Consider the following 16,445-nt stretch of genomic DNA (forward strand, 5'->3'; position numbering starts at 1 on the left):
GTGCGGGTGTCCCGGAGATGTTCCCTAAAGCGCTCTGCTAGGAGGTGTCCAGTCTCCCCAACGTAGAGGGGACCGCATCGGAAGCAACGGATACAATAAATGATATTGGTGGATGTGCAAGTAAAACTTTGATGGATGTGGAAGGCTCCTTTAGGGCCTTGGATGGAGGTGAGGGAGGAGGTGTGGGCGCAGGTTTTGCAATTCCTGCGGTGGCAGGGGAAGGTGCCAGGATGGGAGGGTGGGTTGTAGGGGGGTGTGGACCTGACCAGGTAGTCACGGAGGGAACGGTCTTTGCGGAAGGCGAAAAGGAGTTGGGAGGGAAATATATCCCTGGTGGTGGGATCTTTTTGGAGGTGGCGGAAATGTCGGCGGATGATTTGGTTTATGCGAAGGTTTGTAGGGTGGAAGATGAGCACCAGGGGCGTTCTGTCCTTGTTACGGTTGGAGGGGTGGGGTCTGAGGGCAGAGGTACGGATGTGGACGAGATGCGTTGAAGGGCATCTTTAACCACGTGGGAAGGGAAATTGCAGTCTCTAAAGAAGGAGGCCATCTGGTGTGTTCTGTGGTGGAACTGGTCCTCCTGGGAGCAAATACGGCAGAGGTGGAGGAATTGGGAATACGGGATGGCATTTTTGCATGAGGTAGGGTGGGAAGAGGTGTAATCCAGGTAGCTGTGGGTGTCGGTGGGTTTGTAAAAAAATGTCAGTGTCAAGTCGGTCGTCATTAATGGAGATGGATTTATTGTTGTCATGTACCAAAATACAGTGAACAAGTGTTGTTCTGCAAACTCTACAGGCAGAGTGCTGCTGAATTAAGGAGGCAGAACATTACTGCTGGAATAAATTCCAGGGCTTAGGAACATGTGCCCCTCTCTCATTATCCTGTTGTGCCTTCTCTCGATTCCCCATCTCCTATCCTTTGGAATCAGCCCGGTGACTTGGCTAAAACAAGTATCTGCTGAATCAGAAGATCCTAACAAATGGACAGAGCTCCAGCTGGGAATTCTGGACTCCTCGCACCCAAATGAACTCTGGGAGCTCAAAGTCATGGAACGTAGTTAAGGTTCCTTCAGGTAGAACCAGAGACAATATCAACTGTGCTGTGACTGACTTTCCTTCACTCTTTCTACAACTTTTAGCCCATCTATTCCTGGGGACTTGCTTTGTTTAAACACAGATTAAAACGAACTGACCTTACAGCTCAGCTTGTTTATAAAACAAGTGTAAAGCCAGGTGTCTTGAATGGAGGTGTATGTTTGCAAATCCCATACCACTATTCCCACAACACAGGAACACCCATCATCTGTTTAACCAACACACACTGTTTTGGGTTTGATTCACAAGCTCTCTTGTACTTTCACTGCCTCTGTCAAAACAACAGCACTGTTGAGAGAATACTTCAACTGCACATCAATTTCTGATGAAATGTGCTTCACTCCATTTCATAACCATAACAATAATTCTTAAATGCACAACCAGCAGATATATTTTCCAGCATCTACTTTATGTTAACTTGGGAGCACAGCGTGGATCAATAATCAATTCTGTGTCCCAGAGGACCATGAGAGGGGACAGGGGGACAGAAATCAACCAAAGCTCCTGTTCCTGATCACTTCAGTAATCCTGGCTGGAAAACAAGAGTATTTCAGTTCAGAACAAGATTATTTAGGTTGTGATGCCCTCATAGTGCAATAGCCCATCAACATGTTCTCTCTGTTCCCACTCTTGACTATTTTTTTGGGCGGCGGGGTGGGAAAGAGAAGAGGTGAGAAGGCAAATCGAGGTCAGACAAGCCCTACACCACTCTAAAGGGGCACAAAGCCCTTTTAAACCACAACAAAATACTTGCAAGACTTATTCTTAACTAAATACCAATGCATGAAGATTATCTACAAGTTGAGGTAAATTGTCTTTTGAAAAGTGAGACTCACAGTGTTGCCCAGATTTCGAAGGCCCACAAGACCCTGGCTGGTTTTAGAATTCTGAAAAAACAAGAAAAAAAAAAGAATTAAACAAATGTTCTAAGTATTGATATATAAATCATTTTCTAGAGTTGGTGTGGACTTTTGAATTAGTTGAAACTAAACCCTGGGGCACAGCTGGAGTAAACATGAGCAATGCTACTTGGCCCAGCTCCAAATCACAGAGGAAACTTCAGGGAGCATACTTCGACATGGATCATGGAGAATTGCACCTACCTCCCCACACACAAATCCAAATCAGGAAGGCAATGAGCTAGTGGTATTGTTGCTGGACTGTTAATCCAGAGACTCAGGTAATGTTCTGGGGACCCAGGTTTGAATTCTGCCAAGGCAGATGGTGGAATTGGAACTAAGAATCTAATGATGACCATTAATCCATTGTCAATTGTTGGAAAAAAACTCATCTGGTTCACTAATGGCCTTTAGGGAAGGAAACTGCTATCCTTACCTGGTCTGGCCTACTTGGGACTCCAGACCCACAGCAATGGGGTTGACTCTTAATTGCCCCCTGAATGATTAGCGATGAGTAATCATTGCTGACCTAGCCAGTGACACTCATCTGTAAAATGAATTATTTTTTAAAAAAGTTACAAGAATTTGACTCCTCATTGTCCAGTGCTCTGTCTGGAAAGGTACATCCAGGAGATTGAACATTGTCAGCAAGCAATCGTTCCTCCTGTATTTACTTATACTGGATATAACTATCCAGCAACTCCACTGTTAAAAGAGATTTATTAGTAATGATCACAGCACTGAACAATGCCCCAAATTGCTTTTCAATTCATTTCTGAAGCCCAAGCATTATTTTGCTAGTTTTTCCATACATAGTTATTTTTCAGATGTTCCTAAGTTTCTCATGGTATTGCCAGAAGGTTGAAGAACTCTGCATTCATTCTGTGTTCTGAGAATAAAAAGATTCCACTTGAGACAGTAGATGGAGCCTTTACTTTATTGACATCACCCTAAAAAAAGAGAGACAGTGGCAGTGTCCCTGAGCCAAGAGACCTGGGATCAACTCCCACCTCATGGAGGGGTATGGTATAAGACAGCTGCCAGGCTGATTAAAAAAAATGTGCAAAAACACCTCCAACCATGCAGCACCCCCTCAGTACTGCACAGGGTGACAGACTAAATTATCACTGCAGAGGCCTGAGTGCACAATCAACCCACAATGATGAAACAAACTGGAGGGGAGAATGATCTGTTTTTCCTACCACCAGGAAAAAGGGAAGTGGTGACACAATGGTCACATCACTGAGCTAACTAACACCAGTTGAAATTTAAACACAATTAAAATTTGGAATTGAAAGTTAAATCAGTCATTGTGGCCACTACCAATTGTCATTAAAACTATAGAGTTCCTAATGTCCTTTTGGGGTGGAAACCTGCTATCCTCAGCTGGTGAGCCCAGACCCTGAGCAACAGGACTCTTAATTGGATGGTCAAAGCAACACGAAGCTCTGTCACAGACACCAACATCACAGAAAGGGATTTTTAAAATCCCAACAAAAGCCATCTATTTGAAGTGTCAACAACTCATACAACCACACAACTGACTATAAATGGAGAATGCAGCCCTGTCCCAATCACTCCAAACCAATTCCCAAGATTCCAAAGCATGAGGCTCCCAGTATTGGGAAATGCAGGAGCTACAGCAGGTAATCCAGGAAACTGGAATCAGTGGCTCAGGAACCAAAGACTGAGAAACTACTGAAACAGCTCAGGAAGCAGCTCCCAGCAGGAGGTGATATTGCATCTGCTCCCTTTAATTCCATTTATGAGCTTCTGTTCAAAATGGGAGCACTATTATTGTCTCATACTCCCCCAAATTGGAAATTTTAAACACACGTCTATAACCAGCCAAGTAAAACTCCACTGTTTCAATGAAATAAACTCCAGAAATCCCAGGTTTCAAAACAGGAATCTTCACATTGCAACCCTCTGTCCCAAGCGTTCTAATCTCTCAATAGGCTATTGCCACCTAATTGTTTGTACATCTTGGCATCTCACTCTGCAGCCATTCTTTCAAATAACAATCATTCACAGGCTGTAAACAAGCGGGCCATCATAGTCGAGCCAAATCTCTCTCCAGCCAGTATCTGCACACTTTCTGCAGAAGAGGCCACTGCAGGGAGATCAGGAGAGAAAAAAAAAGCCCTGCCAGTGGATTTACTCTCGCTAGCCTGGAATGCTGCAACTAACTGTAACTGGGACTGGGACAGCTTACACTGGTCCACACCTGCTTTAAACCCAATTTCAAACGCACCACAGTCCAAATTAGGCCATTCACATTCTTGCCTGAACTGTATTAAAAAACACAATGACTAAATCAGTCAAACCCAGGTTGTGAGAAGAGAAAAAACAAAATCACTGAAAAAGTTAAAAATTTGCATTTCTAGATATTTTTGTAGTCAAGTTGTTCTCAATGTTATTACACATCTTTGGAACAATTCGGACTTGAGCCCAGGCCTCCTTGTAGCGTTTATACCCATGTGCCACAAGAACCGCACCCCCCCCTCCCCCCCCCCCCCCCCCCCCTCCCCCGGTTTGCATTTCTATTGGGATCTTCATGACCTCAGGATGTCAGAAAGCATTTTATTGCCAACCGTGTACTTTTGAAGTCACTTTTATAATGTTGCAAATGCAGTCCATTTGTACAGCAAGATCCCATAAACAGCAAGGAGACCACATAGGCTGTTTTATTGTTGCTGGTAGAGGATAAATGTTGGCCAGGACAATCAGGATAACTCTTTCTCTTCTTGGAAGCTGTGACAGGATCTATTCCTGGACCAGAGAGCACAAGGGTCTTTGGTTTAAATGGTTCATCTGAAAGAAAACCATGCCAACATTGCTGTATTCCCTCAGTACTACACTGGATTATCAGCCTCAAACTTTGTACCAAAAGTCTTCACTTGAAGATGTGATTTTGATTCAGCTGAGTGCACTACTAAAAAAGCAACATTTTGCCTGAACTGCTCCAGCAGACGCTCTGTCTGACATAGTTTATGATAATTCGGATTTTGAAAGCCTCACTATTTTGAATCCTGTTACTGGGGACCCTTCCTGGCATATTTCAGCAACTTGAAAGTAATATTCCACAACACATCCTGACATCTCAGTGCTTTGTAAAAATGATGCAGAGGCGAAAGTATCTCTTCAAAAGTTACATTAGTGTTATGGAATTTATTGTTGAGTGAACACTTCTGGAGAGAGTTGACTTGAGCCATTGACAGTGAAGGGTCTTTTGCAATTAAAAAGCACTGGGCTCATCTTAACCCTGTTCCCAAATGAACATAAAACTGCACAGAACACTGGGTTATACAAAGATGTACAGATCAAGCAATAGCTCAGTGTCAATAGTCTGAACTGAAATGCAAGGTCATGGGTTCTAATCCCACTCCAGAAATGCAAACACAAAACCTAGACTGATGCTCACTACAATCTGGGAGGGGTCTTTACTGTCAGAGTGGACCAACCTTTGCATGAGACATTAAATCAATACCATGGATCTCACTACATTTTACATCCAATCCATTTGATCATCTACCTATCTTAAGTCTGTATGATTTTTTCAGTTGCATCCTCTCTCCCTTCAGGTATGGTGTGCCTGTCCACAGTTACACCAGTAAAGGTACTGCAGTGGTTTACTACTGCCTTCTGTAGTGGTTCACCAACATCCTCCCTGTTCTTAATGCCAACCATTGGCAAATGCTGGAAATAGTTGTAAGCTGATACTCAACCTTTTAGGCCACACTACAACATACCTTCCTCAACCATCAAGTCCTCTGGTAGATCTTGAGCCAGGAACACCCTGGCAGAGGCAAATACACTATGCACAAGAGCTTCAAATTTAGTCTTATTAGTCTTCAAATAAACCTTGCAGTAACCGTTCTTTACTCACATCCACCGGTACTACAAACCCAACTTGTATCAGGAATCAAAAATCAGACCAAGCACACCGTTAATCTTCCTGTGGCTTCTTGCATTTCATGAAGTTCTTATCCAAACTGGGACTATTCTCCAACCACAGCATTGTCACTCCCCTTTATACAACAAGGAAAACCTCAGAGAAACATCAATTTTATTTCTCATTTAAAATGACACCTGAGAACACATTGCAGTTTGAATCCCCATTTGCTCTCCATTCATTGCACCCTATCAACTAACATCCTTTAGTCCTTTCTCACTCCAGTTTACATAACGTCCTCTTAGTGCACCAGTTATTCATCTCAGAGAGCCCCTTTGATAAGGAGTTCCACATTCTCTTCCACTTTCAAGAGGAAAAGTTTCTAGAAAAAAGAAGAGGTGCGTGGTACAATTTTTAGGAGGTCACTGACCTGAACCGTTTGGCAACGTCTGGAAAGACAATGAGCATTTCCAGCATCTTTTCCTGGTGATATTTAACTGGTCTGCATAGATTGGGGTAATGACAGCCTGGAAATTAGATTGTATAGGAATAACCAGGAGGCAAAATCAGATAGAAATTTGAGGGAGTTGATGAATGAGGCAAGTGAGCAGCCAGTCAGGTAATGTACAGACTCTGTCCAAAGTCACGATTCCAGGCTGATCAACATTTCACAGCAAGAATCGGGATTGGAAAATTGTCACGTGCACAGAAACAAAATTGCTGGGGCAGTCACTGGCTCATTTAAGGGCAATGGGGAAAGCGGGTGGAAGAGGATTCACACCCACGGTTTTGGATTGAAACAGGGTCTCAGTGACCAGATTTGTTCAGTCAAACTTAATCAGAGTCTTATACTAGAGGAGCTACTGCTTGCTTTTTTAAAAAAGCCAATACCCATTCCTCTCTGCTAAGGCCAGAAAGCTGAGCAGGCGGAGGACAGAAATAGCCGTGTTCATGTTGAGTGCCACCCCGCTGAGAATAGCGACAAACATCAGGCCTTTTGCGATGATCAGCGACTGTAATGACGTCTCGGAGACAGTGACGTGAAGTGGCTGTTACTCTGGCTCCCAGCTCCCTCTGATGTGACACCATTCAGCTACATGTACGTTTGCTTTCCCCTGCAGATTGCCGCGTAAAGGCAAATTAAATCAGCCATTAAACATGGCGGTGGAAGGATTCTTATTTAGATCAGTGTGCAAAACAAAGAGATTTGCAAACCCAGCCACTGCCACTTACAACACCCACGTTTACAATCGCTCTGATTTTCTAAGCATTGCCCTCATTGGCAGATGCACAAGATCCTGCAGAATTACCCCAAGAAAAACTGGGAACTACTCCCTGGCGCCTTGCCAACACTCACACCTCAAATCATCAACAGAAATCGATTTACCCTGTTAGTATTACATTGTCATTCTGGGTTAATGTGTGCAAATCAATCACTGTGTTTCCTGCATTACAATAAATAAGTACACTGCAAAATATCCCGAGGTCATGAAACTCGCGTGTGGATGTCTTCCATTTTCATTTATTTGGGATGGAACTGGCAAAGATTGATGGAGATTCTGCTGCATCTCCTTTCAGAGACTCATGCTGCAGTGTATAGTGTGGATGGGATCAGTGACAGCTCACGGTTTAAATGCTTTGCCTTGCCATCTGAACTAACTGAAGCTAGCGTTTTGGTGAGGACCTGGATCCAGCGAGTATCCAGCAGGACCTCGAATATCCGGAACAATACCCCGACCCAGCACTCAAACAAGCTGAAAACAATCACTTGTACATTTGCTCAAATTACCAGCCCAGACAGAAATGTGATTAGCAATCCTTCAGATGAACCCAGCTGTAAGATCATCAAGCATCCCTTTTGGAAGGGGTACCGGCAAACTGGCACTTTTGAGGCTCACAGCTTCTCAAAGCCTCAGAGACCCCTTACAAATTTGAACTTCATAATAAAAAAAAGGTGCAGCGTGAGTGGAGGGGGGGGGAAGAGAGGAAGAGATTAATGAAAAACAGGAGAGATAGAGAACCGAAGGAAACAGATGAGACAAGAGGTTACAGAACAGGAGAGAAACAGGCGAACATGGATGGAGATGGAGAAAGGGAAAGGGGGTGCTTACATTAAAAGAGGTCAGGAAATTTGGATCCAAGACAAAAGTGTATTGGTCCCCCCGCCCCCCTCGCTGAGCTGTAATCATGGATTTAGTTACTCGGGATTCAAAGGTTCATGTCATTATTAGTCTGGTTTACCAATAGGAAAAAAATGATATTCCGGCTGGTACGTGGAATTAGCCCCGAGGTCTCCTGAAGGTAGTGTGGCCCATACCAAAGCAGCAGCTTCTCCCTCCCTCAGCACATTAATCCTAGCAGCTGGGACAGACACTGGCAGAGGGAGCCAGGAGGTACATCCCACTGAAGCCCGCTCTCTCTCTCACACACACACACACACGATTCACTCCCACACTGGTATTATACAGAGCTCCAAATGAATACTGCCACCCCCTCCTGAAGGCGGATGATGGAAGTTGCCCCAATTAGTATCACAGGCATTTCACGATGAGATCCGTGACACACGCAGCGAGTCCACAGCTTGGCCCGTTTTGTAAAATTAAAGTACAGTTGATTGATTGAAGTCGATACAGGTCCCTCCCCCGCTTCCCTGAGAGTTCACTTGTAGCCCAGGGTCGTTAGTAAATTCAGGGCACACACTGATTAGCAATCCGAGAGCGGGAGATGGGGTTTTTAAAGCTGTATATTATGAAACATTCCATCACAACCCTCCACCTCTTCCCTCCGACCCCCTACTTCAGTCAGTGACCCTGTCATTCTTCCCCAGTGTCCCCTCTCCCAGGCAGGGTCACAGCCTAACTCACCAAAGGCCGAGTCAGGGGCTCGTCAGCTCGGGCCGGGCCGAGCGGCCGGCCGGAATCTCCTTACCTTCGCCTGGTTGATGAGGAGCCCCACGAAGGTGGAGACGATCATGGAGCCCGAGACGCTGGGAGTCTTCCTGCGCAGCTCCTTGTTAAAGAGAGTGAGGAGCGGTTCCTCAGTGATAGTCACGGTGTAAGACTGCCGCATGCTGGGCATAGCTCCAGGGGGGGGGCTGGTACAACACTCAACTGGCCAGCTCCGAGCCCGGCCCCGAGCTGCTTTTATAGCCAAGCCAGAGCTGCCTCACACGTCAGGTTCCGCGTGTGCGAGGGGAAGGAGGAGTTTAGTTTGTGTTTAACACATTCTGCTCCAGCACCTCTCTCACCACAAGTCATATACTCAAAACAAAACACACCCAAAACTGCCTGGACAGAGTCACTCCAGTGTGAGGACTCAATCATTTAAATATAATGTGAACATTTTCTTCCCAAATAACATCTTGGATACGTTTCCTGACACTGATATTGTCAATAATACAGTTTCTAACTTCAATCACCACCTGTAAAGGCGACCACTAACCCTGGTTACTCACCCTACGTTAACTTTAATGATGATCTCCAAGTCATGAATGTCACTAGACATTGTCACATCATCCACTGTACTATTGACAAGGGGGACCTTGTAACTCCAATAATATTTTGTGACTATGGTTTATCATTAGTTGAAGCAAAATATAAAAGATAAAGATTTGCATTTATATAGCACCTTTCACAATATCTATTTTTTGATAATGTCCACGATAGGAGAGTGTTAGCAAAATTAAAGCACCTCCTAAAGGGAGGTTTTTTTCCTATCTACATCCCCCAGAACATTTTACAGATTCTCACTTTATTCTCACATTGGCAGGTTATGACTAATGGGGCATTACAAGGAATACGGTGGCTCAGTGGTTAGCATTGCTGTCTCACAGCGCCAGGGACCCAGGTTTGATTCTACCTCCGGTGACTGTCTGTGTGGAGTTTGCACATTCTCTCCATGTCTGTGTGGGTTTCCTCCCACAGTCCAAAGATGTGCAGGTCAGGTGAACTGGCCATGCTAAATTATCCATAATGTTAGGTGCATTAGTCAGAGGGAAGTGGCTCTGGGTGCGTTACTCTTTGGAAGATCGGTGTGGACTTGTTGGGCCGAAGGGCCTGTTTCCACACTGTAGGGAATCTAATCTACCTGAGTCCCAGCTGTTCACAATATATGTCAATTTGGAGGTGGGGATCATATGCAATATTTCCAAATTTTCAAATGATACAAAGCTAAGTGGGAAAGTGTATTATGTGGAAGATGGAACGGAGCTTCAGGACTAAGTGGACAAAATCAGTGAATGGATAAGAAGATGTGGATCGGATATAATGTGGTAAAATATGAGGATGTCTACTTGGTAGTGGAAACAGATACAGAGGGGTTTTCTTGAACGGTAGGATGATAAGTGTAAATGCACAAAAGGACCTTGGTGTCTTTGTTTATAAGTCACTGAAGACTAACTTGTAGCTGTGGTAAGCTATACATTTAATGGAATGTTAGCCTTTCTACAAGAAGATTTGAAAACAGGAATGGTGAAGTCTTGCTGCAATTGTACAGGAATTGGTAAGACCACATGTGGAGCACTATGTGCAGTGTTGATCTCCTTATCTCAGAAGGGATTTAATGCCATAGAGCACAATGAATGTTCATTTCAGTTGTTCTCAGGATAGCAGGTCTGCCCTATAATGAAAGGCTGATAAACCTGGGTCGACTTTCTCTAGAGGTTTGAAGAATGACAGGTGATTTCATTGAAACATACAAAATACTTAAAAGGAAGAAACAAAGTTGGTGCAGGTAAGATGTTTCCCTTGGTTGAGGATTCCAGAACCAGGGACAACTTTAAAAATGAGGAGAATGCCATTTATGACTGAGATGAGATGACATTTGTTTACTCAGAGGGTTGTGAATCTTTGGAATTCTATCCTCCAGAGGGCTATGGAGGCTCAGTCTTTGAATGTGCTTAAAGATGAGGTAGATAGATTTCTGATTACAAATGGTGTAAAGAGTTAAGGGATACTGTGGGTAAAAGGCATGAGTGTTCGATCAGCCATGAGTAATGGACGCCAGAACACATTCACTGTGTCTAATTTTATTCCAAACTGCTTGAGCCAAAAAAAATTTTAAAACGTGATGATTCCAGCTTTGTAGGAAACGCAGCAGTCAATCTGCCAAATTACTCTGGTTGAGGAGTAGGTCACCATGGGGAGCTCTACCTCCAATAATACCATGAAATGTTTATCTCTACCTCAGAGGATGGATGGGGCAGCTGATTCATATCTCATCAGACAGGTAACACTTCTGACAGTACAGCAATACTGCAATGCTGGTGTCAACCTGAAACAGGAGTTCATGTCCCTGGGGTAGGTCCTGAACCTGCAATTTTCTGATTTAAAAGTTTTTCTTTATTTGAATGAACATTAGGCTTTAAAACTAAGCAACTGAAATCCAGGGCAGTATTGGAAAAACAGTAACAGAAAAAGCCGGAAATATTCAGCAGATCAGCCGGTCAGTTAATGTTTCAAGTTTAAGGGTTCTGAGGAAGAGTCTTAGAAATATGGAACTGACTAGGTGTTGTTTCAATGTCTCCATGGAAACTGCCTGACTGCTCAACAGTTCCAAATTCTTCAGTATCTGTGTTTTGATTTCCAGCAGTTATAGTGTGTTGTTTCACTTGGTGACAATAAAATGATGCAGCTGCTGCCTGTCTTGACACTGTGCACTTTCTGCCCTTTAGCTGAGTTTAATGTGTGAGCCAATACAAGGAGCTTCAAATCTTGCACACTTCAGATACCACATCCCCTCATTTAAGAGATTGCAGCCTAAAAGGTTGGTTTTACTAATTCACAGGATCTAAGTGTCACTGAGGTTTTGCCTATCCCTAATTGCCCAGAGCACAGTTGAGAGTCAACTACATTGTTGTAGTTTGGATTCACATGTTGGCCAGAATGGGTGAAGATGACAGATTTCCTTCTCTAAAACACATTGGTGAATAAGATGGGTTTTACAATTATCAGCAATGGTCACAGGATTGCCATTAGGTTTTTTTTTAAATTGATAAACAAATTGCTACAATTAGCAGCTCAGGATTGTAAAAAAAACAGAAAGAGCAGTGGGCTTCATTTCTAGAGAGTCAGAGTCAGAAAAGCAGTGCAATCATATTAAATTCTTACTGAAGCTTAGTACTTGGAGCACTGTACACAATTCTAGTATCCTCCTTAGAGGCGTTATTGCACTGAAAACAATGGAACATAGGGGCAGGAAACTTTGTTGCAGCTGTACAGGGCTTTAGTGAGCCCTCTCCTTATTTGGAAAAAGATATAATTACGTAAGAAATTATTCAGAGAAGAATCACTTGACTCCTTCCTGGAATGAAGGATGCATTGTATGAAGAGTAGTTAGACAACTTGGGTGTGTACCCATTGGAGATGAAAGACAGATGATCTTTTGAAACGTATCAATCAGAGGAGAGTTGATTGTGGAGAAAACAGGAGGATGTCTCATTTTATGGGAGAGGTAGAACTAGGGAACACGGTTTAAAAACAGGTTTTCTTTTTCAGATAGAGGTGAGGAGATTACTTTTCCCTCAGAGGTTGTTAGTCTGTGGAATTCTGTTCCTCAGAAAGCCGTGGAGACTGTGTCACTGAAGTTATTCAAGACAGTCAGATTAAATTGCTGATAAACAAGGGAGTCACCGATATTGGGGCATGGATATGAAAGTGGAACTGATGCCACGATTGGTTTAGTTATCATCTTTTATCAAATGACAGCGCAATCTCAAATGGCCAAATGAAATTCTATGTTCCTGTGATATATCTTGATTTATCTGAAGCACGTCCCAGTGAGTGAGTGACATTTGATACTTAAGACTCAGAGATATACAGCCTTTGGTCTAACACATCCATGCTGACCAGATATCCTAACCCAATCTAGTCCCATTTGCCAGCACTTGGCCCATATCCCTCTAGGTCCTTCCTATTCATATACCCATCCAAATGCCTTTTAAATGTTGTAGTTGTACCAGTCTTCACCACTCCCTATGGCTGCTCATTCCATACACGCACCACCCTCTGCATGAAAAAGTTGCCCCTTAGGTCATTTATAAATTTTTTCCCTCTCACCCTAAACCTATGCCCTCTAGTTCTGAACTCCCTCACCCCAGGGAAAGGACCTTGTCTATTTATCCTATCCATGCCCCTCATGATTTTATAAACCTCTATAAGGTCACCCCTCAGCCTCTGATGCTCCAGGGAAAACAGCCCCAGCCTGTTCAGCCTCTCCCTGTAGCTCAAATCCTCCAACCCTGGCAACATCCTTGTAAATCATTTCTGAACCCTTTCAAGTTTCACAACATCTTTCCGATAGGAAGGAGACCAGAATTGCACGCAATATTCCAACAGTGGCCTAACCAATGTCCTGTACAGCTGCAACATGACCTCCCAACTCCTGTACTCAATGCTCAATGCTCTTGCAAACCAGTTTTCTTTTGAATCTAGTCAATTCACTAAAACAAGCAAAGTCATCATTTCTTCTGTGGAAGCAGAGTCTGTTTATTCAACACAGAAGTGACTAAGAAAGCAAATTTTTGGTAACTTTTCACAAACACAATACACCTTAAAGTGCCATACAGCTAATGAAGTACTTTCGGAAGTGTGGTCATTGTTACCATGTAGGAAACAATGAAAGCCAGTTGCACAGAGCATTATTTCACTAACAGCAATGTGTGATGCTGTCAGGTTAAGGCTGGCTCACCACAGAAGGCTGCTTTTCTTGTAAATATCTTTTACATCCACCCGAACAAGTAAATGGAGCTCAAAGTTTGGGAGAAGATTTGTAGCTCGGGTGCTCGTTGTTGCGGTTCTGTTCGCCGAGCTGGGAATTTGTGTTGCAGACGTTTCGTCCCCTGTCTAAGGTGACATCCTCAGTGCTTGGGAGCCTCCTGTGAAGCGTTTCTGTGATCCTTCCTCCGCCATTTGTAGTGGTTTGAATCTGCTGCTTCCAGTTGTCAGTTCCAGCTGTCCATTGCAGTGGTCGGTATATTGGGTCCAGGTCAATGTGCTTATTGATTGAATCTGTGGATGAGTGCCATGCCTCTAGGAATTCCCTGGCTGTTCTCTGTTTGGTTTGTCCTATAATAGCAGTGTTGTCCCAGTCGAATTCATGTTGCTTGTCATCTGCGTGTGTGGCTGAGAGTGGCTGTTGGTTTGTGTGCTGTTATGAGTCCTAGTGGTCGTAGTAGTCTGGCTGTCAGTTCGGAAATGCTCTTGATGTATGGTAGTGTGGCAAGTCCTTTGGGTTGCGGCATATCCTCGTTCCGTTGACAACTCTCAGACAACAACTCACCAGAACGAAGGACCCAATACCCAGCATGAGCAAAACCAACGTAGTGTACAAAATCCCATGCAAGGACTGCACAAAACACTACATAGGACAAACAGGAAGACAGGTAACGATCCGCATCCATGAACACCAACTAGCCATGAAACGTCACGACCAGCTATCCTTAGTAGCCACACACTCAGATGACAAGCAACATAAATGGAGCCTCCGTTTAATGTCGCAACAGTGCTGTACTCCCTCAGTACAGCACTGGGAGTGCCAACAAAGATTAAAGGCTCAATTCTCTGGTATGGAATTGAAAGTCATAACTTCCAGATTCAGAAATTCCAATGCATTTATTGCATAAGCAAGTCCAGATTTAAATACAAGGCTCATTTTGGTTCAATATCTCATTCCAAGGTCCTCTCCCACATTACAACATTAACAGATTGGCTAACACACCGATGATAATTGAATTGGCAAATCATTATCACATAAAGAGAAATTTTACAATTAAACCCATAAAGAAATAAAATGCCAGAAACAATTTGCTGAGACAAATAAATTCAGCAGCTGAGCTCTGGGTCAAAATCCTGGAACTCCCTCCCTAACAGCTCTGGGCATGTTCCTGATAGCAAGTGCTTTCAGGAACATTAGTGACTGCAGTGGTTCAGGAGGCAATTCACCACCACCTTCTGCAGATCAATCAGAGATGGGCAATAAATGCCAGCCCAGCCAACAACATCCTATCTCATGAATTAATGGTTAATAATCCTCTCTGACCGCTGCTGGCCTCAAGAGTTTATTGCCCCTGAGCCGAGAGGCTGAAAGTAATTACTGGTAGTAACGACTACCATTAACCCTATATATATTTTATCAACTTCTATCAGGTCGCTTCTAAACCTGCTATGCTTCAGTAAAAACAGTCCCAGCCTATCTTTATAATTCAAACCTTCCATATCGGGCAACATCCTGATAAATCTCTTCTGAACCCTCTCCAGCTTGATAATATCCTCCCTGTAACTGGGCGACCGGAACTGGACACAGTATTCTAGGAAGGGCCTCACCAATCCTGTACAACCTCAACATGATTCCCACTCCTATAGTCAAAGGATTGAGCAATGAAGGCAAGTATGTCCAAAGGCCTTTTTAACCATCTTGTCTATATGTGATGCAAACTTCAAAGAATTCTGTACCTGAACCCCTGATCTGTCTATTGAGTTGGTATTCCTGCCTTTGAATCACATGATCACTGCATTAAACCTCAATCCAACCCACCCAGGCTGTGGGTTTGCCAGGCAGCAGATACTCGTGTCTTATGGGTGTGGGCAACCTCCCTCTATCATGGTGAGAGCCCAAACAAACTCTCCTGTCATATGGGTTTAGATTCTGCTGCTGAGATACATGCTATGACCCATATTTATGTGGCAGCCTTTCAGATTGTTCTTCAATTGGAAATCCTTCCATTGTCATCCTGGGGCAGATTACAGAGATACAAAATCTATAGTCAACGTCAGTGACAGAAAAGGTTACTTGGATAATGGGCTCAAGCAAGTTATGATCAGGATGACAGGCAAGTTCCTGAACCAAACCTGGTCTCTGATCCCACTTCTTACTCAGTGTGGTTTCATAGATCTAGTAACCATTAAATAATAGTACAAATGTTGCCTAGTCTATTGTAATGCATTATGGCATTTGTCAATATTTCTGACATTGGTCTCCAACTATTTGGGGAAGGTTCCCTGCCACTGCTGTTTCCCTCTATTGAAAAATTCAAAATGATCTTACTTAAAAGATATTGTTACTTCAAAATTCTGTTGGGAAGGGGGATAGAACTGGGCAAACAGAATGGTTGTGACTTACCATCCAATAGGAGGAGCACTCAGCCAATACGAGGAGCAATCAACAATGGCTTGGAATTACAGAGTGAAATAAACAAACACTATCAGGAACATTATCTGTCCAGCACAGGACCAATCACATACTCAGCAGTTTAGAATTATCAACCCACTGGCTACCAGAAACTAAAAAGTTAAATCAAAGAGCCTCTGCTCTAATATCTTCAAAGTTTTGTGGCCAATGATTTCTAAAGCTATACTATAGTGATCTTCAGCTGAAGTTAGCAAAGCTAATATCTCATGAGTACAGGTTGGTAAACTCGCAGAATGCATTCTCTACATTTCTTTAATGCCTTTGCCTACTTTTTTCACTCAAAGTACAGTAATACAAACAGGAATGCTCATAGCTTCAACCTAATCCCATGCTTCAGTCTCTGCACTAGTGAGACAGGAAAGTCATGCTTTG

General features: G+C 43.4%; 1 protein-coding gene across 5 annotated transcripts in view; it reads right to left on the reverse strand.

The window, feature by feature from the left end:
- The window catches only part of LOC140494255 (ubiquitin carboxyl-terminal hydrolase 2-like), a 114,873-nt gene that overhangs the window by 20,643 nt on the left and 77,785 nt on the right, over positions 1 to 16,445 (reverse strand). For 4 of the 5 annotated variants that reach the window (XM_072593505.1, XM_072593504.1, XM_072593507.1 and 1 more), the window contains one exon: positions 1,931 to 1,981. In XM_072593505.1, the coding sequence (XP_072449606.1) occupies positions 1,931 to 1,981 (51 nt within the window). Of the gene's footprint in view, positions 1 to 1,930; positions 1,982 to 8,816; positions 8,999 to 16,445 lie in introns of those variants that run through there. The other variant, XM_072593508.1, reaches the window with a different exon arrangement.

This window comes from Chiloscyllium punctatum, chromosome 23 (assembly GCF_047496795.1).
Source record: "Chiloscyllium punctatum isolate Juve2018m chromosome 23, sChiPun1.3, whole genome shotgun sequence".
In the NCBI taxonomy this organism is placed as follows: Eukaryota; Metazoa; Chordata; class Chondrichthyes; order Orectolobiformes; family Hemiscylliidae; genus Chiloscyllium; species Chiloscyllium punctatum.